This window comes from Kuraishia capsulata, genomic scaffold (genome assembly GCF_000576695.1).
Source record: "Kuraishia capsulata CBS 1993 genomic scaffold, Kuraishia_capsulata_scaffold_2, whole genome shotgun sequence".
NCBI lineage: Eukaryota > Fungi > Ascomycota > Pichiomycetes > Pichiales > Pichiaceae > Kuraishia > Kuraishia capsulata.
Window position 1 is genome coordinate 1322214 of NW_019172951.1, and position 25819 is coordinate 1348032.

At 45.6% G+C, this 25819-nt stretch overlaps 15 protein-coding genes across 15 annotated transcripts, besides 2 other annotated features; 7 read left to right on the forward strand and 8 right to left on the reverse strand.

The window, feature by feature from the left end:
- Positions 1–709: 709 nt before the first annotated feature.
- Positions 710–1909, forward strand: KUCA_T00001998001 (uncharacterized protein; the record flags this gene model as incomplete). The annotated part of the gene is made up of 1 exon (XM_022604235.1): positions 710–1909. The coding sequence occupies one exon, from the start codon at positions 710–712 to the stop codon at positions 1907–1909; it is 1200 nt and encodes a 399-aa protein (XP_022458037.1).
- A 239-nt stretch (positions 1910–2148) lies between these two features.
- On the forward strand, positions 2149–3435 carry KUCA_T00001999001 (uncharacterized protein; the record flags this gene model as incomplete). Its single annotated transcript, XM_022604236.1, has 1 exon — positions 2149–3435. One exon carries the CDS (start codon positions 2149–2151, stop codon positions 3433–3435), a length of 1287 nt encoding a protein of 428 aa, XP_022458038.1.
- Positions 3436–3651: 216 nt separating this feature from the next.
- On the forward strand, positions 3652–4780 carry KUCA_T00002000001 (uncharacterized protein; the record flags this gene model as incomplete). The annotated part of the gene is made up of 2 exons (XM_022604237.1): positions 3652–3761; positions 3829–4780. The coding sequence occupies 2 exons, from the start codon at positions 3652–3654 to the stop codon at positions 4778–4780; spliced, it is 1062 nt and encodes a 353-aa protein (XP_022458039.1).
- Positions 4781–4832: 52 nt separating this feature from the next.
- On the reverse strand, positions 4833–5693 carry KUCA_T00002001001 (uncharacterized protein; the record flags this gene model as incomplete). The annotated part of the gene is made up of 1 exon (XM_022604238.1): positions 4833–5693. The coding sequence occupies one exon, from the start codon at positions 5691–5693 to the stop codon at positions 4833–4835; it is 861 nt and encodes a 286-aa protein (XP_022458040.1).
- A 310-nt stretch (positions 5694–6003) lies between these two features.
- On the reverse strand, positions 6004–6495 carry KUCA_T00002002001 (uncharacterized protein; the record flags this gene model as incomplete). Its single annotated transcript, XM_022604239.1, has 1 exon — positions 6004–6495. The coding sequence occupies one exon, from the start codon at positions 6493–6495 to the stop codon at positions 6004–6006; it is 492 nt and encodes a 163-aa protein (XP_022458041.1).
- A 406-nt stretch (positions 6496–6901) lies between these two features.
- Positions 6902–7931, reverse strand: KUCA_T00002003001 (uncharacterized protein; the record flags this gene model as incomplete). Its single annotated transcript, XM_022604242.1, has 2 exons — positions 6902–7812; positions 7886–7931. The coding sequence occupies 2 exons, from the start codon at positions 7929–7931 to the stop codon at positions 6902–6904; spliced, it is 957 nt and encodes a 318-aa protein (XP_022458042.1).
- Positions 7932–8135: 204 nt separating this feature from the next.
- Positions 8136–9558, forward strand: KUCA_T00002004001 (uncharacterized protein; the record flags this gene model as incomplete). Its single annotated transcript, XM_022604243.1, has 2 exons — positions 8136–8172; positions 8225–9558. The coding sequence occupies 2 exons, from the start codon at positions 8136–8138 to the stop codon at positions 9556–9558; spliced, it is 1371 nt and encodes a 456-aa protein (XP_022458043.1).
- An 80-nt stretch (positions 9559–9638) lies between these two features.
- KUCA_T00002005001 (uncharacterized protein) lies at positions 9639–10132 on the reverse strand (the record flags this gene model as incomplete). The annotated part of the gene is made up of 2 exons (XM_022604244.1): positions 9639–9938; positions 10007–10132. The coding sequence occupies 2 exons, from the start codon at positions 10130–10132 to the stop codon at positions 9639–9641; spliced, it is 426 nt and encodes a 141-aa protein (XP_022458044.1).
- Positions 10133–10341: 209 nt separating this feature from the next.
- Positions 10342–11643, reverse strand: KUCA_T00002006001 (uncharacterized protein; the record flags this gene model as incomplete). Its single annotated transcript, XM_022604245.1, has 1 exon — positions 10342–11643. One exon carries the CDS (start codon positions 11641–11643, stop codon positions 10342–10344), a length of 1302 nt encoding a protein of 433 aa, XP_022458045.1.
- Positions 11644–11899: 256 nt separating this feature from the next.
- On the forward strand, positions 11900–14743 carry KUCA_T00002007001 (uncharacterized protein; the record flags this gene model as incomplete). The annotated part of the gene is made up of 1 exon (XM_022604246.1): positions 11900–14743. One exon carries the CDS (start codon positions 11900–11902, stop codon positions 14741–14743), a length of 2844 nt encoding a protein of 947 aa, XP_022458046.1.
- A 47-nt stretch (positions 14744–14790) lies between these two features.
- On the reverse strand, positions 14791–18066 carry KUCA_T00002008001 (uncharacterized protein; the record flags this gene model as incomplete). The annotated part of the gene is made up of 2 exons (XM_022604247.1): positions 14791–18002; positions 18060–18066. The coding sequence occupies 2 exons, from the start codon at positions 18064–18066 to the stop codon at positions 14791–14793; spliced, it is 3219 nt and encodes a 1072-aa protein (XP_022458047.1).
- Positions 18067–18418: 352 nt separating this feature from the next.
- KUCA_T00002009001 (uncharacterized protein) lies at positions 18419–20233 on the forward strand (the record flags this gene model as incomplete). The annotated part of the gene is made up of 1 exon (XM_022604248.1): positions 18419–20233. One exon carries the CDS (start codon positions 18419–18421, stop codon positions 20231–20233), a length of 1815 nt encoding a protein of 604 aa, XP_022458048.1.
- Positions 20234–20311: 78 nt separating this feature from the next.
- Positions 20312–22060, reverse strand: KUCA_T00002010001 (uncharacterized protein; the record flags this gene model as incomplete). Its single annotated transcript, XM_022604249.1, has 1 exon — positions 20312–22060. The coding sequence occupies one exon, from the start codon at positions 22058–22060 to the stop codon at positions 20312–20314; it is 1749 nt and encodes a 582-aa protein (XP_022458049.1).
- Positions 22061–22256: 196 nt separating this feature from the next.
- KUCA_T00002011001 (uncharacterized protein) lies at positions 22257–23243 on the reverse strand (the record flags this gene model as incomplete). Its single annotated transcript, XM_022604250.1, has 1 exon — positions 22257–23243. The coding sequence occupies one exon, from the start codon at positions 23241–23243 to the stop codon at positions 22257–22259; it is 987 nt and encodes a 328-aa protein (XP_022458050.1).
- A 295-nt stretch (positions 23244–23538) lies between these two features.
- Positions 23539–23581: a sequence feature (Short protein (KUCA_T00002012001, CDK26041.1) was converted to a misc_feature.).
- Positions 23582–23665: 84 nt separating this feature from the next.
- Positions 23666–23673: a sequence feature (Short protein (KUCA_T00002012001, CDK26041.1) was converted to a misc_feature.).
- Positions 23674–24174: 501 nt separating this feature from the next.
- Positions 24175–25650, forward strand: KUCA_T00002013001 (uncharacterized protein; the record flags this gene model as incomplete). The annotated part of the gene is made up of 1 exon (XM_022604251.1): positions 24175–25650. The coding sequence occupies one exon, from the start codon at positions 24175–24177 to the stop codon at positions 25648–25650; it is 1476 nt and encodes a 491-aa protein (XP_022458051.1).
- Positions 25651–25819: the final 169 nt, after the last annotated feature.

Here is a 25819-nt window from a genome sequence, read left to right on the forward strand (position 1 = left end):
TCAGGACTTTTTCGCTTGGATCCGAGAAACAGCCAATGACTCCATACTGGAGTACCGAGACATCGGGATTGATGCCTACTATTTTTTGAGATTTCTGGTGGTAATGATCTGTGTTATTTTGGTTCCTATTGGTACGATCAATATTTCGGTGCTGATCCCAATTCTTATAGCTGGAAATAAGGGAGACTACGTCCAAGGACTAGACAGACTATCCATATCCAACGTGCCTAGAGACCATACGGAACGATACATTGCACATTTCGTGCTCGCAATTATCAACATTGCTCTTGTTCAATATGTTATCTACAAGGAACTGCAGTACTGCACTCTCCACCGCCATTTGCATCTGGCAGCCAATGTTTCTTACAACACTGTGTTACTGGTATCTAACATACCGCAAGAAAAACTACAGCGCGAGTCTCTATTGCGAGTGTTTAATAAGTTTTATGGAGGTGTGCGGGATGTTTGGTTAATCCCTGACTGTGAAAGGCTTGAAAAGTTGACTCAATTACATTCAAAGCTCGAGCAGACGCTAGAACTCATGAGAATGCAAGACACTGCTCCCACAGTTGAGATATATAGGGCGAACAGGGCATTGAGATCGTTGGAACCGCAGATAAAACGTTTACGAGTGAAACTGTTGAGTCCCCAAGAGCCTGGGTGTTATGGAAGGGCATTTATCGTTTTCAATAATCCGTTCGGGGCCTACATGGCAAAAAACACATTGGTGTTTGGTGAACCGTTTGAGATGAACGATTTCACCATAGATATAGACCCGAAGGGAATTATCTGGTCCAACGTACAGCGTGGGCCAAGCTGGAAACTGGTCTTCTCAACTAATATGGCCAATATTCTCGGTGTGGCCATCACTGTTGGATGGGTAGTGCCTGTTTCCTTTGTTGGCCTGGTGATTCAATTGCCCTATTTGACCACCCTCATTCCATACGCGAGATGGCTGAACGCTTTGCCCAAGATTGTGAAGGAAGTGATAGCTGGTATCCTTCCAACAATTGCTTTGACCTGCTTGACTGAGATTGCTCAAGCCATGTTCAGAAAGCTTTCGTTGATGAGAGGAGTGCTGACTATGGCAGAGCTGGAGCTAGATCTCCAAAGATGGTATTTTTCCTTCCTGTTTGTCCAGGTTTTCCTGGTGGTTACCATTTCTTCAGGCATAATGGTGATAGTGGAAGTGGCTCTTTACAATCCCACGTCACTTGCAACAATCGTTGCTAGAGACTTGCCCAAAGCCTCCAGTTTTTTCTACTCATTTTTCCTGTTAAGAGGCTTCACGATATGCGGCAACGTTTTGCTAAGACTCACGGAGTTGCTGAAATTTTTGTTTCACCGTCGTTTTGTGGACTCCTCAGAGGTTAATCAGAAGATGAGAATGGCAGCAAATGCACCCAGATTCAGATTGGGAATGCTCTATCCCACGGTCTCGTTATTCGGCACTATAGCCTTGGTGTATGCAATACTTGCACCTCTTATACTAGTGGGCACCACCATCTCTCTCATGCTGATATTCATAGGGTACAAGTATTGCTTCAAAAACGTGTTTTACCGAGAAAACCACTCCGAGACTTACGGGAAACTTTACACTGTCGCGTTGCTCCAGCTGTACTCGGGCATCTACTGTTTGGAGATATGCCTCATCGGCTTCTTTGGTATAGTCAAGGACGACTCCGGCATACCGTGTTTTAACCTTAGTATGGGCATGATCCTCGTGTTTGTGGCCACCATCATCACTCACACTAGTATCCTGCGAAAATTTTCAGTGCCTATGGCGGTATTACCCCTTTCCCTGGACAACGGTCTGGAACGCGACCAAAACCGCGTCTCAACCGCAACAAGGCTTGGATATCTGCCTGCAAGTTTTGGTATGTGCGCGGACCAATCACCGAAAATGTGAGAAAACGCGCCTATTTGGGGAGGCTGGTTTTTGGGCGCGATGAGGTGGGGACCTATTTCGGGATCTGACACGCTGCAAGGCTTATAGAGCGTTTATTTTTAGAAGTGTGAGAGATTAGACGAGGATTTAAACTACAACGTTTCGCATCGGTTTTTTCGAAGAATTGAAATTTCAATTTTGAGTTCTTTCCTTTCTTTCTTCACTTTCTTTCAATCTGAAGAGTATCATTCGAAGAAATTATGAGACTTTCCACATTATCACTGTCGCTACTGGCAAACGCTCTGACGAGCGTAAGCGCCGCAACTACAGTGACCGCCAGTTCGTCAAGTACGGCCACCACATGCAATCCACTGTCTACTTCCTCGTGCTCGCCCGATAAGGCGCTTGCGACTTCGATAGCAGTTGACTTCACCGAGGCGTCTGATTATTTTGGCGTTTATTCCACTGCGGACGAGATCTTTTACAACGACACGGGTCTCACGCTGACGCTGGCTGAGCGGTTTGACAACCCATCTCTGAAATCCAAGTTTTACATCATGTTTGGACGCGTGGAGGTGGAGCTTAAATCTTCATACGGTCAGGGTGTTGTCTCGAGTTTTTACCTTCAATCAGACGACCTCGACGAGATTGACATGGAATGGTTTGGTGGTGATGCTTCGCAGATGCAATCGAACTACTTTTCCAAAGGAGACACATCTACTTACGACAGAGGTGAATACCACGATATGGCCGATCCAAGATCGGACTACCACACATATGCACTTGACTGGACCAGTGAGGAGTTGACGTGGTCCATTGACGGAACCGTGGTGAGGACCTTGAAGAACACATCAAGCGAAGGGTATCCTCAGACGCCAATGTACGTGATGATGGGTATCTGGGCTGGTGGTGACTCTACAAACGCGGAAGGCACCATTGAATGGGCAGGTGGAGAGACTGATTACTCTGATGCACCTTTCTCCATGTACATCAGAAACCTGGTTGTGAGTGACTACTCTACGGGTTCAGAATACAGCTACTCGGACCAGAGCGGTGACTGGACCTCTATCGAGTCCACTGATGGTGAAATCAATGGACGCAAAAGCAAGGCTGATAAGGAGTTCAGTGCTTTGGTGAGCGGAAGCAGTGGATCGAGTTCAGCAGATTCGGAAACATCTACTCAGACTAAGTCTTCTACTAATACTAAGTCTTCAACTGAGACTACGTCTTCAACTGAGACTAAGTCTTCTTCCAAAACTTCTTCATCAAAGTCTGGATCAACTTCAAGTCTGGCAAGTTCCAGTGCTTCTGGCAGCACCAAGTCTTCTTCGAAAGCTACAACTTCTATCTCTGCCAAATCGAACACCAAAACTACACTCACTTCAGTCACCAAATCCAAGTCTAATTCCTCAACTTCCAACTCCGTTTCGGTCAGTGATTCCGGTTCGGCTCCATCTTTCAAGTTGGTCAACTCCCAACTGTCTGCATCTTCCATTTCAATGATAGTTGGAACCCTCACCTTCATCGTCGTTGGAATTGTCATATAGACTCAAAAATAACCATGTATACTTCAACTTTTATAATGTTTTTTCGGTTTGCTATGAAATAAATTTGGTTTTTTCTCAATCTTTTAATACAGTAGTCTTAGGGAGCCGTTGAAATTTGGCAGAGATGATGCCTGATTCAGCCCTCAAGCTTGAAATGGTTTGATTGCCTTTCACACTATCACGCAGCTAAAACGTCTCCGAAAACACGCCATTGCGATGAAGCAGGTCATTCAAGTTCCCGAGACAACAGGATTTGATGACGACTTGCTGGGTCAGACTTTTGTGCCGATAGACGAGCAATTGCTGAAAAAATACACCTCTTCCCAGTGAGTCGATGCTTTACTCAAAGCTTACAGTCTATTTTGTGTTTTTTCGCTAACAAACGTTCTACAGATGGGGATTCACGCAAGGTCTCCTACTTGGCCAGTTAAGTGTCATCGTGGTTATCGTATTGTTCATACGGTTTTTCGTTTTCAGCGAATCGGCTGCTTCCAACAAAACTGCCCCCAAGGAACCCATAATAAACAAAAGGATAAAGAACTATAAGACAATAGACTCACAGTCCAGCCCGCTTCTTTCTCTGGATAATGAAGGACTGCCACAATCTGCTGCTGACCTCTTCAAGGCCAAAGTTTCAGCCATACTGGAAAAGACATATTACGATGTCAAGACACACCAATCGGAGTCGCTAGACTGGTTCAATGTGCTTGTGGCCCAGATGATCTCGCAGTTCAGAGATGAAGCCCTGAGTAACGACAATATTTACCACAGTTTACGTGCAGCACTGAGTTCCTCTGATCTGCCTGATTACCTCGACACTATCAACATAACGGAGATCAATATCGGAAGCGACTTTCCTATCTTCAGTAACTGCAGGATTAAGCAGAACGAACTCAATGGAAGACTTGAGGCCAAAATTGATGTGGATCTTTCTGATACTCTGACTCTGGAGATAGAAACGAAACTCTTGCTCAACTACCCCAAGACTTTAACTGCTTCGCTGCCGATACAGTTGTCAGTTTCGATCGTTCGTTTCTCGGGCTGTTTGACAGTCTCATTGATTACAGCTTCAGACGAGGAGTTGGAAGACGATTCGTCAAGCTCTGCCAAGGGTGTGGGGCTCATGTTCTCGTTTTCGCCGGATTATCGACTGGAGTTTGAGATCAAGTCCTTGATAGGTTCCAGAACCAAATTGGAAGATATTCCCCGTTTGAGCTCGATTATTGACTCTCAGCTGCGCAATTGGTTTGTGGAACGGTGCATAGAACCACGATTCCAACTCATTAAACTTCCCAGTTTGTGGCCCAGGAAGAAAAACACTAGGCAGGACGAGAACGACATATGACGGACAAGATGCATCAATATTCTCGGTGTTTGTATCATTATTTACGTAGTGTTCAAAACGGATCTTCATAGGGATCTTCTTCGTCGTAATCATCATCCTGTTCGTACTGATAAACGATCGCGCCTCCAACGGCCCCTTCCCCATTCTGTGCCATCATGAAAGGAAGTTCAACTTCTTGTCTGGCATGCTTCTGCCTTGTAGATGTGGTCAAGTTGAAGGTGGTGAGATTTTTCAGCAGCTCTTCATCGCCAACGGCATCCTCCTTCGCCTTGGAGACATATGGCGTAATCTCGTGAGTGTCAGAATTTATCTCGTATTTGTGAACAACAGACCTTCCTGATTTTCTTCTGTTTGTCAGAGTAACATAAAATTCGCTTGAGTTAATTTCCCCTATTGGAAACCTCCATATATCCATCTGGTGCTCCACCTCTTCCTCATCCATGTTCTTGAGCCTTGGTCTTATTTCAAAAATGGACGTTGCCATGAACTGAAGCAATTGCAGTGAACTGGGGTAATCCTGTGTTTCTATGTGAGGGATACTGTTATGGTAAACACCGTACAGTATCACATTGGGATGAACAAGCATCTTGATAAACTTGGTGATCTGTGAAGGAGGAATGTAGTTCAAAGAGTCGACCATCACGATTGTCTTCCTCGAGGCATTGCTCTCAATCTTGGAGTGGATCTCCTCAACAGATAGACCAAGGCATTGTACAAAGTTTGCAGCAAAACTGGGCGCGTTCACTGTTTCAAATGAAAGGTACACTATTGGTGTTGTAGGCACTCTCGAGACGAATTCCTGTGTGAAGTATGCTGACGACTGCGAAAGAGAGTCCTCCACAAGCAAAAAGGGAGACTGTTCCTTTAGACTGAGCAATCTATTTATCAACAATATGGAATTTGAGGAGGCCATGATTGCTCTGATTAAAGGAAATCAGCACTATAATACGGTTCGAAGCTGATGTAGAGAAATTTATCAGCCGCATGCATACGTCATGATGTTATTTACTGCGAAGCAAGTTCACTGTCACTATTAGCCGTTATGTTAATTACGCTGTAGCAGGTGTTACAGACATTTACAGGTCTGTTAAGATCAGCTGAAGATATTAAGCTTGGTCACGTACTAATTTTACAATTCATGGAGATTTTGGCTGGGATTCCAAGCAAAATGATTATTGAGTGCGTTATGTATGAAGCGACCCAGAACGAACCATCTTGGCGGCTCAACGATTGATCAACCTCACATTGTACGATGGCGGAGAACTTCGCAGCGCCGTCTTGGTGACCTCCTCGGGTGTCCTAGTATACTCCATAGAGTATAGTTTGCTGGTTAGAAACTCGATCTGCTTGGCCTGTGATGCAATCAGCTCATCTGTAGAGCACTCTATGGCAGCATCCTCGTCTGGCCAAAGGAGTTCGATTAGATCCTCAACTTCCAAACCGTTGTAATGCTCAAGCTCAAAGCATCCATTTTTGAATGATCTTGGAGCGGTGATGTCTACTGGCAGTTCGTTCAGCCACCCAATCACTTTCTTGGTGGCAGGCATGTTTGGTTCCATTCGGGGATCAAAATTGGAAGGAAAGCCCGCCCCATCTTTATTAGCCGAAGGGCTATTCATCAGACAACCAATCAGGTGTCCTTCCAGTTGCCTGGTGCAATTGGGGATGTGAGGAGACTGGTATGGTGCAGATGAGGTGAATTGAAAAGGCGACATCAACTGAAACGTTCCAAAGTCCGATTGGGGTGTGGTCTGTGGAAGCCGCGGGGAGTTTAGTTCTGGGGTGGAAACCTGTAAAACATGTTAGAAAACATGATATTCAATCGTTCGTTCAATGAGCGGCGGTGAGTAGACTCCATACCTTGTTGAGAGCCTGCGGCTTTGCCGGTTTGGGAGGTAACTTGTGCAACATCCTTTAGTTCGCTGGCAGACTCTTTCAGTCCAAATATTGTGGATAATCTGAAAATCTAAGGGATTGAGTACCGCGCTGGAAAGAAAAAGCAGTAAGAAGGATGAAGAGAGTCCAAAACATGGTAAGCGCTGGGGGACGCTAAGCCGCACGGACACGACGAAAATGCCCTGAAATTTATCAAAAGGCCTTGAGCGCAATTTTCCATTCCTTTCAACAATTTAATCTGCTGAAATCGGCCTCCCATCCATCTCTCTGTCTCAAGAACCAATTTGGCAGTTCATCTTCTGGCGGTAGTCTAACTTTGATTGGTTTGGACCGGGTGTGGAACCAATTATTGGAGGGTTGGTAGTACCGAACAAAATTAGAGATTGAAATCTCATTCTCTTCGGATCCCCCTTGATGTTGCATCTTCTTTTGCTTTCTCATTTCGGCAAACTTTAGCAAATTCTTCGGTATTTGCGGAGAGACAGACAGCGACATCTCGTCGTCCTTGATAGCGGTGCTCTCTTCCAGACCCTCATCCTTGTTCGGCAAAGAGCTCCTCAAGGCCTCCATATTAAAATCGGGTCTTTTGGACTGAAAGCTGTTTCTGTGAACGGCTTTTATGGGAATGGAATGGTCTTTCATTCTCTCTATATCGTCGCCCTCTGGAGTCGTGGTCTTGGCGTCAGACTGAACGGAGGAGTCATAATCGTGCGGTATCAGCTCCACCGATACTAGTTCCAGGAAATTCTCCGAAAAATAGTTGGACTTATTTCCTGAGTAAAGCCGGTACTCGTTTATTATGCTTGTAAACGTCCATTTCTGAATCTGCCTCAACACCCCGATCACGGTCTCCGACTTGTCTATCAACAGAACATTGTGGTTTTTCTTCTCGAATATGATCTCAAAGATCCTTCCAACTATCTGGGGCTTCAGAAGCATCCAGTCTTCCATCTTGGAGCTGGAGTCATCATTCAAGCTGGATTCGAGACCCCCCAGATGGTGCAGCACTATGCCTCTGTCCTCTAGAAAAATACGAAACGGCCTTGCAGGCTTTTCGGGATCAAGCAATATCAACGAAGTCAGGTTCAGCGTTTCAAGAAACGAGAAATTAATGGCATCCAACTTGGCACAACGATCTGACAGGTTAGTGGAGCTCAGGAGACCGGCACTTCACCAACGGTAGCTGTAAAACAGATGCAAAATACATACAAACTCCTTCTTCCACGAGACCAAAACTATCAGGAGGTACCAACATTTTTATTCGGAATCTGGGAAACTCGACTGTAAACTGATGGAGTAACTGGTTTACGAAACTCGAGCCTTGAGCTATCTCTAAGAGAGTGCGAGCCTCAAAAGTCTTTGGTGATGACTTTGGCCTTAAGTAGACTTGAACTACAGCCTTAACTATGGCCTTAACTATGGTTCTTTTTCAAGCTCTCTCCTCCCAAGGCCACCACTCATGAAAATTGCATTTATACACCCAGATTTGGGAATAGGTAAGCGTGTTTATTACCTCTAGACATTCAAAAATGGACTAACTCTTTCAAGGCGGCGCCGAGAGACTCGTGGTGGACGCCGCTGTTTCGCTTCAAGAAGAGGACAACGAGGTGACCATATACACATCCCATTGCGATCGGACACACTGTTTCGAAGAAGTGGCCAATGGAACGCTTCATGTGGAAGTATGTGGTGATTTTTTTCCTACCAATATCAAGGGTAGACTCCATATTGTGTTCGCTACACTAAGACAGCTATGGCTATGTCTTTGGTTGGTGTTCTCTGGAGAGATTGAGAGATATGACATGTTTGTTCTAGACCAATTGCCTTATTGTCTACCTCTTCTTCATTATAACAAACGATCCGATGCCAAGACTCTTTTTTACTGTCATTTTCCAGACCAATTACTGGCTTCTCATGCCTCTCTCGTGAGATCATTGTACCGCAAAGTGTTTGACACCATTGAAGAGTTCACGACGGGTTGTGCAGATGAAATTGTGGTGAACTCCAAGTTCACTAGATCAATTTTTAAAAAGACGTTTAGGTCCTTGGCACATATCACTCCTCAGGTCATATATCCGTGTGTGCCAACTGCGGTTGAGCTGGAGGAGTCTAGTGTGAAGGAGGTGAGCACGTTCCTCAACGGCTCGGACATGTTTTTGTCCATCAATAGATTCGAAAGGAAGAAGAACATTTCGCTTGCTATTTTGGCATTTGCTGATCTGTTGAGCTCTTTGCCGGAGCAAAAACGGTCAGTTTTGAAGCTGGTACTGGCCGGTGGCTATGATGCTAGGGTCAGGGAGAACGTGGAGTATCTGATCGAACTAGAGGAGCTCTGCGCGAAGCTCCAGCTCAAGTCAATAACTCTCAGAGGAAACCTGAGTACTTATCCCAAAGACAGAAATGTTTTCTTTTTGCCTTCCGTGACCTCTGATTTAAAGGATTCACTGATCTCGCAGTGTCAGATTTTGCTATATACCCCATCCTTTGAACACTTCGGAATTGTACCACTGGAAGCAATGCGTCAGGGAAAAATTGTCCTTGCAACGGACACAGGGGGACCCTTGGAGACTGTGGAGAATTTTTCTGCGGAGTCCAAATCGTGGACGGGTTTCACGATTTCGTCAGACCACATCGAATGGAGTGCTGTCATGAACCAGGTTCTACAAATGGACCCACAGACCAAGGCTGATGCTGGCGAAAGGGCTAAAAAACGTGTTTATGTTATGTTTTCTCGCAAATCCATGCAATTGAGGTTTTTGGAAACTTTTGAGATCATGAGGCCCAAGAGGTTTAGTTATGAACCATACCTGGCGCAGACCGTCAAAATAAGGTTTATTTTTTACGCGCTGTTTGCATATTATATATCTCAGAGTTTGACGTGATTTGAGTGCGAATTATGAGCCATATACAAGCTGGTCTATTTAATGGTGCGGAAAAGGCCCTATGGCCTTACCAAGATATGTTACTGGAACTCCCAGATCCGCTTATCGTATCCTTCAGTGGCACTATCGTCTTCACCATACAGTTCCTGCCACTTTGTGAACCCTCCTCTCAGAATCCAGACTGTCAGACCTTTTATTTCCGTTTCTGTTTTATTGAGATACCGCAAGAACGACATGGCTGCAGTGGGACCTCTCTGCTGGCTGAGAGCACAGTGAAAAACCACATCTTTGTAATCTTTATCCAGCACATCTTCGGCCAGTTTGGGCAGCTCTTTGGTCAGCGTGTTTGCAGGCAAATTTCTTCCGTTTTTAATGTGGCCCTGTTGTGAATGTGTGTATAGTTAGTAAAAGGGAGTTCAGTCCATTGCCGTCATGAGACGCTACTTACCCCAACATAGTCAAAGTCTCTAACATCAACCACCAAGAACTTGGATCCCGTGGCACTACACCCTTGACGGAGCCAATTCCGCAGAGTCGTTGGTTCTAAGTATTTTATATCCGCAACTGTGGGCATGGTGATCAGTTTACAAGCAATTCTGCGGAATGGTGTGAACAAGAGAAGATCGAAGAAATCAAGCCTGGCGTCTCCGGAGAGACTTCTGTGTGGTGCACGGAAGGCTTCGGACTTTTCAGTTTGGTTTATTTTTCACTTTACAGGTTATTTCAAAAAGCCAATCAACTTGAATAACAGATAGGTAGTAAACTAGCATATAATCCATATCTTCAGGAGCTTTCATCGTCCTGGGCTTCATGGCCTTCCTCGGCTCCGGCGTCCTCATCGTGGCTCTCACTGGTCTCGAACTCGTCCTCGTCCTCGTCTTCGTCAAGGTGACTATCCGAGATTTCGGATGAGTCTGCAATATCTTTTGTCATCCACTCCTTGAAGTTGTCTATGATAGACCTGGACCTCATATGCTCGTTGCCGTTATACTTGGAGGCGAAATCCGTGGCTGGCGATCTCAGTCTTTTTAGGAAGCTGCTGGAGGAATCAAAACTGGGTGAGGTTGACAATCCCAGCTCTTTAGAAGATGAATTTTTGCCTCTCAGAAACTCGCGAACTTCAAAATACAAGTCTGTGGAAGCCCTGTTCAGATTTTGACTGGACTTCTTGAAGTAGTGTCTGAATTCGCTGATTTGCTTTTTGAGATCCAGCTCATTTTTCTTCAGCCAGCTCACGTTGAGCTCTTTTCTGGTTGCTCCTCGAGCCAAGTTCCTCATCAGGTACTTGTCGTAATCCCTGATAATCTTGGTGATGATATCCGATGTGGATATCCCCTCTGTCCTCTGCGTCGCGAGAAACATGCCCTCCTGCTTCATAGGCAAGTATATGTCCTCGATTCCATCCGCCACATACGGAAGATCGTCGTGGGCAACGTAGTCAATTTTGTGCTCCTTCAGGTACTCCAGAGTCACCACCCACGGAGCATCTTCGATCACCTCATCTACCCATTTGCAGTGCCTCAGCGTCTCATACCTCTGTTTGTCTGTCAAAACGGTCAGCCCTTTTCTCTTGTGTGTTTCTACGTCGTTCGGAATTGCGCAAACCAGTTCCACATTTGGAAAGCACTTTTTGGCTTGTTCCAGTTGTCTCATGTGGCCCAAGTGAAACAGGTCAAACACTCCATCCGCATATATGCGGATTGGACGGTCTGTAGGTGGCGGATTCAGCTTGTGGCCTTTGGGTCTGTATTTGCGGTATTCCGCCGGTAGCAAACTGTCCCACTCCTCCTCTTTCTTCTGGAGCTCTAGATCCGCTTCCGTGAGCGTCTTCTGCTTCTTGTAGGTAGTCTGCTCATCCGAGTTCTCAGTCTCGTCACTTTCATACTCGGAAGTAGCATTGGAAGCCGAAGGCGTGTCGTCCAGCTTCCTTTTGTTTCCCTTCTGGAATAACCGCGTAAAAGAATTCGTTGTCTTTAATAGGTTGGACGGAGCCAGTGAGTCTATCGAGATGGTTCGCCTGAGACTCTTTCGTTGCGCGCTTCCAGCAGAAGCTATGGAAATATCATCATCTTCAGATCCAGCCATTTCCAGATCAAATATATTCTCTGCACACCAATTGACGCTCAATTGATGTTGAAGCACAAGGTCTTGTTCACTGGAATGTCGCCATGTTGCGATGGTCGACTTCTTCTTTCATTTTTCAGGGCTGTGCTGCACGTGAACACTGGGGACGCCATCTGGACTCTTTGCAGGGCCAAAAGGACAAGACACAAGGACAAAACACTCTGTTGTTCTTGAACAAGTATACAATTTTTGCAGGTACTTCCTCAGTAATCCCGCGATGACTGACTCTGCTCTTGCTAGGAATATCTCCTCCATGATCGAGTCCGCAAGGGATTTGACGATGGACGCCATATCCCATACTGGACAGGGCACCAACTTCAATCCCGCAGCCATAAGCGACCTGATCAACGGAAAGGTGTACTCTTCGGCATTTTCCTCGCAGAGTATGCCTCAATTGAACGAAACTGAGTTGCTGTCGTACCTGAATTCGTCCAGTGAAAAAGAGAAGTTGTTAGCACTCAAATATATCACACGAGTATCCTCAAGGACCAACGAGGGAGACTTGGATGTGCTGCAATTCTTCCCACATGTGGTCAAGAACATCAATTCTTCCAATCTCACGGTGAAGAAACTTGTCTTCGTGTATTTGCTGAAATATAACCATCTCGAGCAAGATATCTCGCTGTTGTCCATCAATGCTATCCAGAAGTCGCTTTCTGATAAAAGCCCGTTGATCAGATCGCTGGCCATCAGGGTGATCTGCGGTATCAAGATACCTGCCATATTGCCCATTCTTATGCTTAGTATCAAGAAGACAATAAGCGATGTATCCCCGTTGGTGAGATCGTCTACGGCAATTGCTATCACGAAATGCTTCGAGTTGGACAGGGTGTACAACGATCATCTTTCTACTGATGAAGCTCTGGAGGATGAGTCTTCCAATGTTCACAACTTGTTCAATAATTTGGCTGTTTTACTTTCTGATGATGACGCCAAAGTTTTGGGCTCGGCAATAGTCACTTTTGCTCAGATTTTCCCCGGAAAATATGAGCTATTGCATTCTCGATACACCCACATCTGTCACAAGATCCCGGAGCTCGACGATTCTGCCAAGGCCCTGGTGATACCTTTGCTTACTGATTACGCCAGACTCTTTGTGCCGAAGCCCAAGCTACTGGACCGTTCAAATGCCGAGTCTATCATTGACTCCCCAAACGAGATGGTGGATATGCCTTCGTTCTCACACTTTTCGTCATTATCGTTCTCCGAGTACGACGTGATATTCCATACAGATCTATCATCGCTTCTGGGTTCTGTGCGGGACTCTGTTTACTCGCAATCTGTGAGTGTCGTTCTCGCTGTGGCCCGTTGTTTGATCGCTCTAGCACCTCCAAAGGTGATCAAGGATTATAAACTGGATAGGGCATTGTATCGCTTTACAAGTTCTCAGGACCAGGATGTCGCAGAGACTGCATTGAAGATAATTCTGCTGATAATCAGTTCTTATCCTGCGTTTTTGCAGAATGATCAGATCTCGCAGTTCTTTCTTCTACCCAACGAATCGCATGAGATAGCAAGGTTGAAGCTTTTGATCATGGCTAAGCTAGCCAACAACGCCAATTTTGACGTTATTTTCAAGGAGTTCAAGTACACTGTTGAGTCTGGAGTACTCGATGTCGAAGCCAAGGTGCTAGCAGTGAAATGCATTTGCAAACTTTGCTGTTCAAAAGCTGTGAACTTAGATGCAAAGCACACCTCAAAGGTTTTGAGTTGGCTACTTCGCACTTTGGATCAATTCGCATCTGTTGAGGAATCTGATGGCATTCCAGGCTCTACAGATATACTAGTCTCAGAAGCATTGACGGGAGTACGGTATATTATCCAGCAAAATCTGTTGCAAAACACACCAGTTCTCTTGAGATTACTGGCGAAACTAGTTCCGATATCGGATGCGGCCAAATCCATGACTATACATCACCCTGTGACTCGAGCTTCGATAATATGGCTACTGGGTGAGTTTTCCAACTCATGGATGCAGGCACAGCAAGGCTCGGATGTAAGGACAGCTGACATTCCTTCTGCACCTGTTTTGGATGCCTGCTTGCCTGATGTCTTGAGAATTTTGGTGACAACATTTGCTACTGAATCTTCGATCTGTCGTTTGCAAATACTGGGATTCGCAGCGAAACTGTTTACCAAAGACCTCTACATGCACAGGCAAACCTATGGAGACAGCCTTTACCAATTTGACAATATTGTCTTCAAGCTATTCAGTTTGACTCTTCATTATGCGAAATATGACCCTTCGCTGGATGTTCGTGATAAGGCCAGAACTTTGTCGTACTTACTGCCAAACATCTTCTCTGGTAAATATATCACAACATCCTCGGGACTTACAAGTTTTGAGGATTTCTTGAGTCCAGAGACTTCTCCTATTGCTGGTGAAGTAATTGCAGATATGTATGCAAAGCTATCAGAAGTTGACCTAGCTGCCCTTATGCTCCAAGTCTCCAAAAATGCCCCAATAACTGAAAATTCTCTGACTTCGAATTCTGGAGACGAGTCGAATCTTGACACCCGCCTCAAGGGAGAACTGTTCTCTCCCTTATTGATCGCATTTTTGGAAGTGCCAGAATGGAGTGACGCAATTGCCTCTGATTCTTCTCTTCAGACTTACTACGAAGACCTACGCAAGAAAGAATCTGAGGTGAAGAGTTTCAACAAAATTGTGAACTCTATTAGCCACAAAACTGTGGTGAATAACCCCGCCAGCTTCCGGTCTGCTTCTAGTTTATCTATGCCTGGTACCTATGAAAAATCATCAGTTTCGACCTTGGCCCCTGTTGCTAACGCTAAGAAGTTCAAGTTACAAAGCTTGGACGAGTTTTTTGCGGAGAGTTCCCAGGGCCCCGAAGACGATGACGACGATGAAGACGAAGACTATGATCACGATGGCGAAACAGATGAAGAAGACGATGACGAAAACGATTTGGGCGAAGAAGAAGAAGAAGAGGATGATGATGATGATGACCTCGACGACGAAAAAGCTGACTTACAAAAGGCTGACAGGGATTACATTGTGGACGAATCGTTGGATGACGATGCCAATCGGGCAAACTAGTGTGATTACATTATCGTACATAGATGATTACCAATATAGAGTCAGTACTAGATCATAAGATCAAGCTCAGGAATGTCTGGTGTTCTCGTCGCGGCATTTCCTTCCATGGCTGGGGCAGGACCTACACCGTCCAGCCTAGGATAGAAAGGAACAATAGCATCACAGCTCTGAACGTACATTTCATTGAAGATCCTCCAGTAAGCATGCCTCACCTTTCGAGCAGGGTGGAATAACCCGGCAAGTAAATAGTTCATCACCAAGCCTGGACCCACGATGTTACGACATCCTTCAATCCCGTCCATGATTCTTCTGATGACATGCGGCGAGGTTTCAAATATGTTTGGAATCAGCAAGTTCAAGAAGTGCAAGAACACATCCTCCAGTCCCATCCCAACGCATCCCAGAGCCATGTGTCTGACTACCGTAGCAGCAGTTTGGCGATGTACAAGATCCCTCTCGATGAGAGCATCTTCCAGAAGAGGAGACACAGCGTAGACATAATCAGCACTCATGTCTCCTATGTACTCAAACATGAAAGTCATAGCTTTCAAAACACCGTTCTGGACATTAACTTCTGGTGTACGATACTCATTCATTAGTGCAGGCAGAACTGTGAATGGCGAACATGTTTTGGCAACAATTCCAATCGCAACTGCTGTACAAACACGCAATTGACGTTCTTGAACCTTCAAATTGTTCAACAAAGTCACTAAAACATCCGCAGGTCCGATTGCCTTGGCTATGTGCCCAAAGGTCTCATTTGCAGCGACTCTGATGGACTTCTTACTTGCTTTCAACATTTCGAGCAATTCAAAACTGATACGCATCCATTCGCGATGGTTCACAAACTCTTTTCCTTTGTCCGCAATTTTTCCAATCAACTCAATGGTGGTTTCTTGAACTCTGACATGACGATTCTTCAATATAGGGGTCAGAGTTGGCAGAATTTGAGAAATTGGTGGATTCATGGAAGCGGCACCCAAGGCCACCACGATTGAACCAAGAGCTGCAATCACCGATCCCAAAACATCGGGAAACACTTCTCCCAAAGATTCATACAATATGGATCCCAGCTTGGCCAAAATATCCTCTTCCCCACACAGCTTGATTACCGGTGCTATCTGAGTAATTAAATCAGCAGCTTGCAGACGAACCTCGGGAGACTTGCTTTTCAACCTGTACAAAAGTGTACTCAGGATTGAGGGCAAATGAGGCTTTGACCTTATGCCGATCGATTTAATAATGTGGCCAAAGCCATTCAGGAAAACCGGATCTTGTGTCGTCTGCTCCTGGAATGCAACAAGTAACCCGTCAACGAGCCTGTGAACCGTTCTATCTGAAAGATCCATGCTACCTATCTCTGAGATTATCGTATCGCAAGTGCTTACAGCCATTCGCCTAAATGGCTCGGCACTGTCCTTCAAATGAACAAGGATCCTCTCAACAATCTCAGCACATCCAACCTTCTTGGAAATCGTGACAGTTGTGTGGACACACAAACCTGCTACTCTTTTATCCAGAGCGGTTCTTCTGTTCCAGAAGTTGGTCATGAAATTTTCCAAAACCTCATTGAGCATGTACTTTTTAGTGAGAACGGAAGCTGATTCACAGCACTGTTGGACCACCTTGAGACAAGTTCTCTTCATTTCCTCGTCAGGAGAAGAGAACTCTCTGGAAAGAATTTTGAAGACTTCCCGTGTGTAATAGTTGGCATACTCCTCATCCATAAGTGGTATGGTGGAACCTATAGCCCTCAAAAAAGCAGCCAGTCCTCTACCTCTGTGTTTCTTCATTCCTCCCCAAAGGTCTTGCAGTATTTCTTCAAAGGACTCAATACCATACGGCGCAACAGATTCTGCCAGCGAAGCTATCGCATTAGCGGTCATTATTCTCACCTGTGCATTTTCGTCATTTATCGAATCAGCCACACACGAAATCAAGCCATTCAAATGCGGCAAAATTCCTGAACCCATAATCATGCCAATTTGCTGAACAATTCTGGCTCCGGTGTGTTTGGCAAGCCAACTCTTCTTGGAGTGACACACGGCCTTGAGAAAGGGTAACAGGTTCTGTACACCAAGGGAGTAGGCGACAACGCCAAAAGTCCTCGAAACAATGTTTCTCACGTAATCATCAGAGCTGTCTATATCAGGTCTAAGAGTTGAGATCATGTGTGCCAGACCAGCGGCCTTTGACAGATTGGAGATGATCTCTCTTCCTTCCAGTCTAGCCACCAAATCCGAGTCTACCAGTAAAGGCATGATCACAATTAGTATTTTGTGAGTGTATGGCCTGATCAGCTCATCCAGCTTGAAGAGGATCCTGTCTATGACCTTCACAAGCAAATGTCTTTCCTGGTCCTCGAGACTCTTCTCCATCATTAAAGGAAGAATTTGATCAAATAGTACCTTTGGTCCCAAGAATCTGGCATTCTCTGTGAGAGATCTCAGAGCAGTCTTTCTGTTTTGTGTTGATCCATTCTTGATTCTCAGCAAAAGCCTCATAGTCCTGATTTCTTTCTTTTCATCCACAGACATGCTCTCTGGTGGAACATCCTTTTTCACTATGAGTTTTCCAAAGTACTTCATGTCCTCTTCTTTGAAAAACTGTAGTTCACCAATTCCCGAAACATCAGAAATCATGGCTGGGTTCACCAATTTAGCCTCCACGAGCATTTTGCTCTCTTGCGGTATCATGTAGCCATCAGCATTGCCAGAGGCATCGAAGTTGGAGAAATCTGGCAATTCATCGTCTCTTGGTTTATAACTTTCAGGCTGTGGTATCTTCACAAATCCAGGTGGAAGCAATTTGTTCAAAATCTCGTCATTGAGTTCAATTCCATTGATAGTGGGCAAACTGGAGGTCTCAATCACTCCATCAACTTTTGTCTTCTTGTCAATCTGATTGGTATCCTCGTCAGTAACATCCCAACGACGTTTTCTCTGTTTTCTTCGTTCTAGACCTTTTTCTTCCTCTTTAGACGAGTCCTCTTGACCATTTTCCAATGACTTCAGCTTCATGCGCTCTTTATAGGATTTGGACTCGTCACCTGCCTTTTCCATTTGTTGTATTGTATCGTACTTTCGCCTCTGGTAATCATTCTCTTTCGAATATACTGATTTACCATTGCCTGAACTCACTGAACTCACTACCACCGGGGAATTCTCCACTTCTTCCATGATTTCATCTTCCACTAGCTTGGGAGCAGTGTATTGCCCCGTCAGCTTCACAGACTGTGTCTTGGCCCTGTTGTCAAGATCTGGGAAATTTGTTAGGGTCAAACCAATTTTGTGGCTCACTGTTTTAGAATACTTACCAGTCATATCTGCAATATAACTTCCAACGTCGGAGGGTGCTTGTTTCAAAGTTGTTCCATAGCTACGTGTGGTAAAATCTGAAAAGATTGAGTATGCGGCAATTGTTAGTGTGTTTACCGAATCTTGGTCACGTGTCTAATTTAGACCCTTTTCAACAACAACGCATAGCGATTACATTGCTGACTCCACAAAGTGGATTGACACACTTGCAGTTAGCTGTGATTTATTTTGTTCCCAATATTTAGTATCAGCCGGTTGGGTCAATTGCATTTGCGTTACTGTTTTGAATAAAAGTTACACTTTTTACGTCGAATCAGAGTTCAAGACGCGACTTGCTGACCAACATAGCCATTGCAAAATGCTGTTGCAAAGCATTTGGACACTTGTGTTGCTGGCGTGTTCAGTTGATGCAACGGCAAACACATATCCTTTTAAAGAAAGACTTGATCTGACGCCTTTACCCAGAAACAACCTACTTGCGTCCTTCAACTTTGAACTTGACTCCAACGATATACAGCTCTATTCGGATGGCGACTCCATATCTACACACTACACAGTTTTTCCCAGATCATTTGGACCGATATTGAAGACAACAAGAGCGAGAGAGCTTCATCTGAGATTTTCCCAAGGTTGGTGGGACTCTGAAGTATGGGGGTCGCTACCAAGAAACGGATCAACGGCTGGTGGTACTGGAGTGGAAATATGGTCTTTAATTGAAGCAGATGATAAGGCACAAGCTCTCGAGAGTTGGGTGAAACTGGTGAATTCGTTGTCCGGCTTGTTTTGCGCTTCTTTCAACTTCATTGACGAATCAATCACCACATACCCCGTCAAAACGTTGCAGCCGTACTCCAGCTTCTACCAGAAGGTACAACCTGAGAAACAGCTGTACTTGCTGAGAAGCGCGCTACCACGTGAACCAATCTGCACGGAGAATCTCACACCTTTCATAAAGATACTTCCTGCCAAGGGGAAAGCTGGTATTTCCTCCTTGTTGAATGGTCACAAGGTTTTCAACTCCCAATGGAGTTCCATGTCAATTGATATCTTGACCGAATGCGATGACAGTCTCATCTGCAACTACAACCTCAAACAAGCCATAGACGTTGTTCTTAATGTTCCGAAGACAATTGATAGGGCCTTGAACCCAATCCCAAAACCCACGCCTGGAGAAGAATTGAGGTGTGATCAGAGCAAGACGCATAATGTCTTCCAATGCTTCCCATTAGGCGAAAAAACAGACATGTCATGGGACCTGAAGACTTTGTTTGGAACCACGATAAACGGTGGTAGTTCTATATCGTCAGAGCCTTCCAAGGTGTGTGCCCATGTGAACCATGAACACTGGAAAGTGTACGCTGTCACGGGCACAGGAGATGATGAGAAGTTTACAGTTGTTGATGATTGTGCGGATTTGGATGTGAAGAGTACCACAAACTTCTTGTTCTCTACTGACGAATCAAACAACGTTGTTGCGCTCAACAAACCTCCTGTAATGACCTCGAGATCGTTGACTGGCCACTCTCAGGATTCGGGTGGATTCAGAACTGATTTTGCAAACATTTCCGAAGATAAAGATGTGGATCTCGTGTTTTTTGAAACACTTCCCTGGTTTGTTCGTATATTCCTGCACACCATGGACATCACAATTACGAAGCCTGACAAGTCCACGGTGACATACTCCATCTCGGACCCTCTCAGTGAGACGGTATTGAAACAGATTTATTACAGCCCGGCCGTCGACAGAAAAGCTCCTACCCATTTGGAGCTTCTGTTGAGAATCCCAGCGGGTTGCTCGGTGACTTTGAATTACCAGTTCGACAAGTCCATGCTATTGTATGCCGAATATCCACCAGATGCGAACCATGGCTTCGAGATTGACCCGGCCGTGATTTCGGTCATTGGAGAGGAAGGTAATGAGATCTACCACTTTAGAACAACAACTTCGTTGCTTACACTGCCAACACCTGACTTCAGTATGCCCTACAACGTGATTATTCTCACGTCAACTGTGATGTCTTTGGCATTTGGAGGAATATTCAATCTGCTGGTGAAACGCGTGGTTACGCAAGAGCAAGCTGACTCTTTAGCGAAGGTTTCTCCACTCTATCGTGTTAGTGAGAAGCTTGGTAGGGTCCGGACAAGGATTAGACAGCTGTTAGGCAGAGCTTGACAACTTTAACGTATCATGAGAGGAAGGTCTCTAAGCTGTAATGTTTAAATTGATGTTGAAATTTTTCGTATGTAGACTTCATGGTGTGTTCTGTACTAGGTCAGTCGTGTTTTCGGCCTCCAAAGGTATGACAGTCTCTCCAGTGACAATACCCCTAAGAATATCCTGAAGATCTTTGACACCCTTTGGATTCTCCCAAATCTTGTGGTCACCATCCGCAATCAACCATTCAACAGCACCTGTTCCCAGCTTGGTGAGTTCTCGCTGCCATCTCCCCCAGTTGGGTGAGTTCTTGATCATTGTGTTGGAAGTCACCACACTCAGCGGAACCTTGTGCAGCTGCTCGTCTGCGTTAACCACCTCGTTGTACGACAGGATATTAGACGTTATCTGCTCTTGCAGTTTGGCCCTTATGAACTTGCTCTGGTACCTCATGCTGTCGCCCCAGATCCTCGAATTAGACCCATCACGGTGCAAAAGCATTCTCTTGAAGTTTCTCAGACTGAATGGTGCAACCACTCCTTCCAGCCAAAGTGCAAGACCAGTACGAGAAGACATTGGCCTTATACCTAGCGTCTTTTTGAAATTTTCGTCCTTTCTCTCTCCTTTAGCAGTATTGCCTAGGGGATTACCCTTTAGCAAATCTGCAGGCCAAGAGTCAACCAACAGCACAGAATCAACCTGATCCATATGGCGGGATGCAAAGACCCTGGAGTACAATCCACCCATGTCAAATCCGACCAGAGTGAAAGGTCCATAGATCTTCTCCTTGGTCAAAGCCTCGTGAAGCATATCGGTAATTATCCCTATGGATATGGGCGATGGAGCAGAGTCTGAAAACCCCATTCCCGGGTGATCGTACAGGCAGTACTTTTGGATCTTATTCAGATGATATAGTTCCTCCACCCATTTAGAGAATTCTTCAACAGAGGTGTATTGTCCTGATTCCAAAAGAACAGTCGGTTGTGATCTCTTCTCTTCGTTAGTAGAATTTCCATAGACATCTCCCACGCAATACAGATGCAGATCCAAAGAGTCATTGGCAACAGAGACGGTCTTGCCCCATGGCTTGATTCTCGAGTCAAACGCTGAAAACAGCACATTGAGCCACAAGAAAAATGCCAGAATTAGTACCACGACTCTCAGAACGAATCTGACCGAAATGGCTGTGTATTCGAACAGAGTGCGTCTGGTCTCGGGGCGACCAGTGAGTCTTATCTCCTCGGAGGTCTTAGCCAACTCCACAAAGTAATCAGCCAAACATCCAAAAGCCATTGTGGCTGATACCCACAAAACAGTCAAAAATCCAACCATTCCGTGCTGATGTCTGAGGTATGGTACCACCAGAATCAGAAAGAGGACAAAAGCGATAAATCCAGAGGTGACGTAGCCCACTGTTCGTTCGAACGGCGATGGGACCGTGAAAAACGTCAGAGCAGTGAAATTTGCTATCAAACTGAGAAATATCAGGTCCAATTCAAAAAAGCTTCTTCCCCGGTTATTGAATCCCGGGATGGAGACAAAGTCTGACACCAGCAACAAGATGAACCACAGTGCAGACACCACGGTTGACAAGGTGATGACTCCACGCGAGATACGCACACGTCTGACGTTCAACGGCGACACACTGGGATCATCGGGAGATAGCAGGGGTCTTCGTTCAGGGTCTTGGGTTGAAAGGGGTTCGTTGGTCCTTTTTGGGGAATAGGACTGTGGCTCTTCGATATTGCTCTCCACAACATCCTCGCCGTCTGCGGATCCGTAGGGGGAGTGCCCCTGGCCATCGTAGCCAACTGTACTCGATGCAGTTGAAGGATTGGTAGACATTTTTGGCAAATTGGCTCGGTAAAATGGCTTCTAGCCGTCAAACAACGACAAGGAGGAAAACTCAATAGAGTGTTGTAGGTAGCAATCTCCATTCGAAGGCCAAAAGCGGAGTGTCGTGGCGTGCGGCACGATTGTTCGGTACACGTCGCTTACGTCATAAAAAATTAAAATTGGCTATTCTATTTCAAGTAAACACTTACAAAGTCTTCTCAACCAGGTAGATGTTGTACTCATCCTTCAGAGTCTTCATGATTGGATCGTTGATCTCTGGGGTCATTGGAGCATAGAGACCTGGTTCGCTAACCAGCTCACCGGCCAAGATTCTCTGACTAGCAACGGCACATGGAACACCAACGGTCTTGGCCATGGAGGAGTATCCGCCTGGAACACCGTAATCAACAAGGGTGGAGGTTCTGGTTTCGGTGGTACCATCAGCCCATTCAATGCCAAACTTGTGTTGCAAGATGACCAAGTCACGTTCGCCTTCCTCATACTGCATCTTCTCCTCCAAGGTAGCACACAGGGTGTCCAATGGGTTACCTCTTGGGGTGGTCTTGGTGTCAGAGAACAATCCAAGCCACTTGAAACCAGCGAGAATACGCTCCTTGTCGTCTTCAGACACAAATTGGGTGGAGGAAGAGATCTTGGCAACGATGTCGGCCTCAGAGGAAGAAGCGGCACCGATGTACTTGGCAACGGTCTCGTTCCAAGGAGCAGACTCCTTGAAAAGGTCATTCTCCTCATCCTTCAAGAAGCCAATGTCGACCAAGACTTTGACGAACTCAGGGAAACCCTGGAAACGAAGAGTTCCTCTGATGACGGTCTCAGCCTCAGGAATGTTGTACAGCTCCTTGTAGGTGGTGGAGTCACGGTTAGGGTAGCACACCAGAGCGTAACCTGGGAATATGAAGTAAGGCTTGGCAGACTTCATCAAATCCTGCGACTCGATGGAGACAACCTTGCCGTCCTTCCAGTACTTGGCGGAGTTTCTCAAGGCCAAAAGAACACCTCTGGACGACCACGAGAACTTGTATCCCAAAGGATTGTCGGAGTCTTCTGGGGCTGGAAGACCACCACAGTAACTGAGGAAAGACTTGATCTTTCCGCCGACTTTGTGTACTTCGTCAATGGTCTTGACGGCGTACAAGTGGTCGATACCTGGGTCCAGACCAATCTCGTTCATGACCACAATTCCGGCCTTCTTGATGTCGTCCTCAAGTTCGCGCAAAGCTGGCGAAATGTAAGAAGTGGTGACGACATTCTTCTTGTTCTTGATAGCCGATTTGACAACGGTAGCGTGGTAGATGTAAGGGATCAACGAGATGATCAGGTCGTACTGGGACACGGCAGCGTCCAAGGCCTCTGGGTCGGTAACATCCAGCGTGATGGCTTTGGCAACATCACCAGCCAACTCTTGAGCTTTGACAAGAGTTCTGCAAGCGACGGTGACCTCGACGTCCGGGGTCTTGGCTAGAATATCAACGGTTGGTTTGGCAACGAAACCAGAGCCGAGAAGGAGAACTTGTCTATGATGATAACGTTAGTATGGGCACAAATTGAGAAAAATTGAGTCACACGACTGTAATCACGACTTCAATTACTTACTTGGCCATTTTGATGGATTGAATATGATTGACAAGGTCTACCAAAAGAATGAGTAGGATGGAGAAGAATCCCCTGTGCGCCAATTTTTCAATCGACGATGGCCTTGGATGGGCCTTTTCGGGATTGTATAGCCGCTCTCTTTTGGGGGAAACTGAAAGCGCCCGACAAGACTCCGTTTACCCGAATTAAGCGAGACTTCGGTTTTATATATATATATATTTGAATTGCTACGATGTTGTTTATTGCGCCCGGCAAATTGACCGAATCACGCGGCTTCCACCAGTAAGTTTTGTACTACCTACTGTTGCAGCTGATTCTTCAATTGGTCGCGGACCGGCCTAATTTCTGGGGTCGTGTATTTTCCATTTTTGGAATTCGCGAGTCTGTCTTCAATTTTCTGCAACCGTAACCTTCTTGGCAGCGTGTTTATTGATCTCCTCTAACAGTCCCTTACTCACTTTCTTCTCAGTTCAACTGTCAACATTTGCTAACTTGCTAATTTGCTAATAATGTTCTTCTCAGAGCAGTTGCTGATACGAGATGGACCACTGGCCCATGTCTGGTTGGCTGCTAATTTGGAGAAAAAGCTGACGAAACACCAGCTCCTTCAGACCTCGATTGAAGACTCCACGAAGGCAATAGCCCAATCTTCGACACACAATTCTCACCAGGCTGAGCCGATTGCGCTGCGGTTAACTGGCCAGCTTTTATTTGGTATTGTGAGAATATACTCGAGGAAGGCAAAGTATCTTCTTGATGATGTTTCGGATGCTTTGTTGCGTATCAAGACCGCGTTTCGTTCCAACCAATCGGTGGTTTTGCCAGTCGAGGCTACCACCGTCCAAAGCGTGAGCAATTTAACACTACCCGACACGGTGACTTCAATGGATCTTCTCTACCAAGAGCCATTGAGGTTCGATGAAATAGACAATGAAAAAACCGGGAAACATCTTAGTTTGGGTGGAAACAGTGAATTTTTCTCAACCGCGGCCAATGTTCCTCTTGACGCAGATGTCTCTATCGAATATCCAAGGGCTCACCACAACGACGACTACTCTAGCGAACTAATGAATGAAGATGTGAATCTCGAGCTGGACTTTGATTTGGGAGATGAAGAGCTGAACGCTGGTGTGATGAGGGCTGATCAGTCCATCGAGGTGGGTAGAAACGCTGGGGTCAACGCGTCCTTTGATAATGACATGCCAGATCTTGAAGATTCGCATTTCAACCTCCCAGAGTTGACCTTTGAGGAGGATTTTGAACAACCCGTGACCCCACCAGAAGAGCCTCTTCCGGTTCAGAGAGTGAAAAGGGGCCCAATTACATACCTGAAAAACGATGTGGTCAGAACCAAGAAGAGAAAGCTGATAGTGGATAGCATAATCGAGATTCCAAGTGAACAAATTAGAGTTGCTCAATTGGAGCTTCCGGGACCTGTCGAGTGTGGTATTGTTCCTTCTACTCAGGAGAAATTGGACTCAGTCGTGAGATCCAGTACATCTGGGTCGACACAGCTCAAAGAGCTGAGAAGAATATGGGATGAGTCATCCACAACGAAAAGACCAAGAATTGACGAAGATTTGCGCGAGGATCTACACCAAGCCGAAGAGTTCGATATGCCCGACTTCTCCATCCCAGACCTGGATTTTGACATTCCCGAAGACCATCATGATGAACAGCCAGAAGATGTGCAGTCAGACCTCGCCGAGGAAAACGATGTTATTTCGGCTGATACGGAGTTCCAGACGGCCACCCACATCAGGAATCTCACCGAGAACTCTGCCAAAACAACATTTTTGTCCGTTCTTGAAAGGGATTCTGAGTCAGGTGAACCTCTTTCTTCCAAACCAAAAGCCCAGGCTGCACGTGCATTCTTCGAAGTGTTAGTTCTTGCAACTAATGACTCGATTGAAGTAGAACAGACGGAATCGTTTGGGGAAATTGGTATTAGCGCTAGGGCCAGGTTACTGAGTAGCTTTGTATAAAAAATCGTATATTAATGATCGAGTTTGGGTTTAAAATAGCTTACAGTTTTGTGTGGAGTCGAGTCATGCAGGAGCCCTCAGATACGCGTGAAGGGCATCGCAAGCCTCACTGAAATTTTTCATTTCACCTATTGATGGCGAGGGACTTTAAACGGCAACGAAAAGAGCA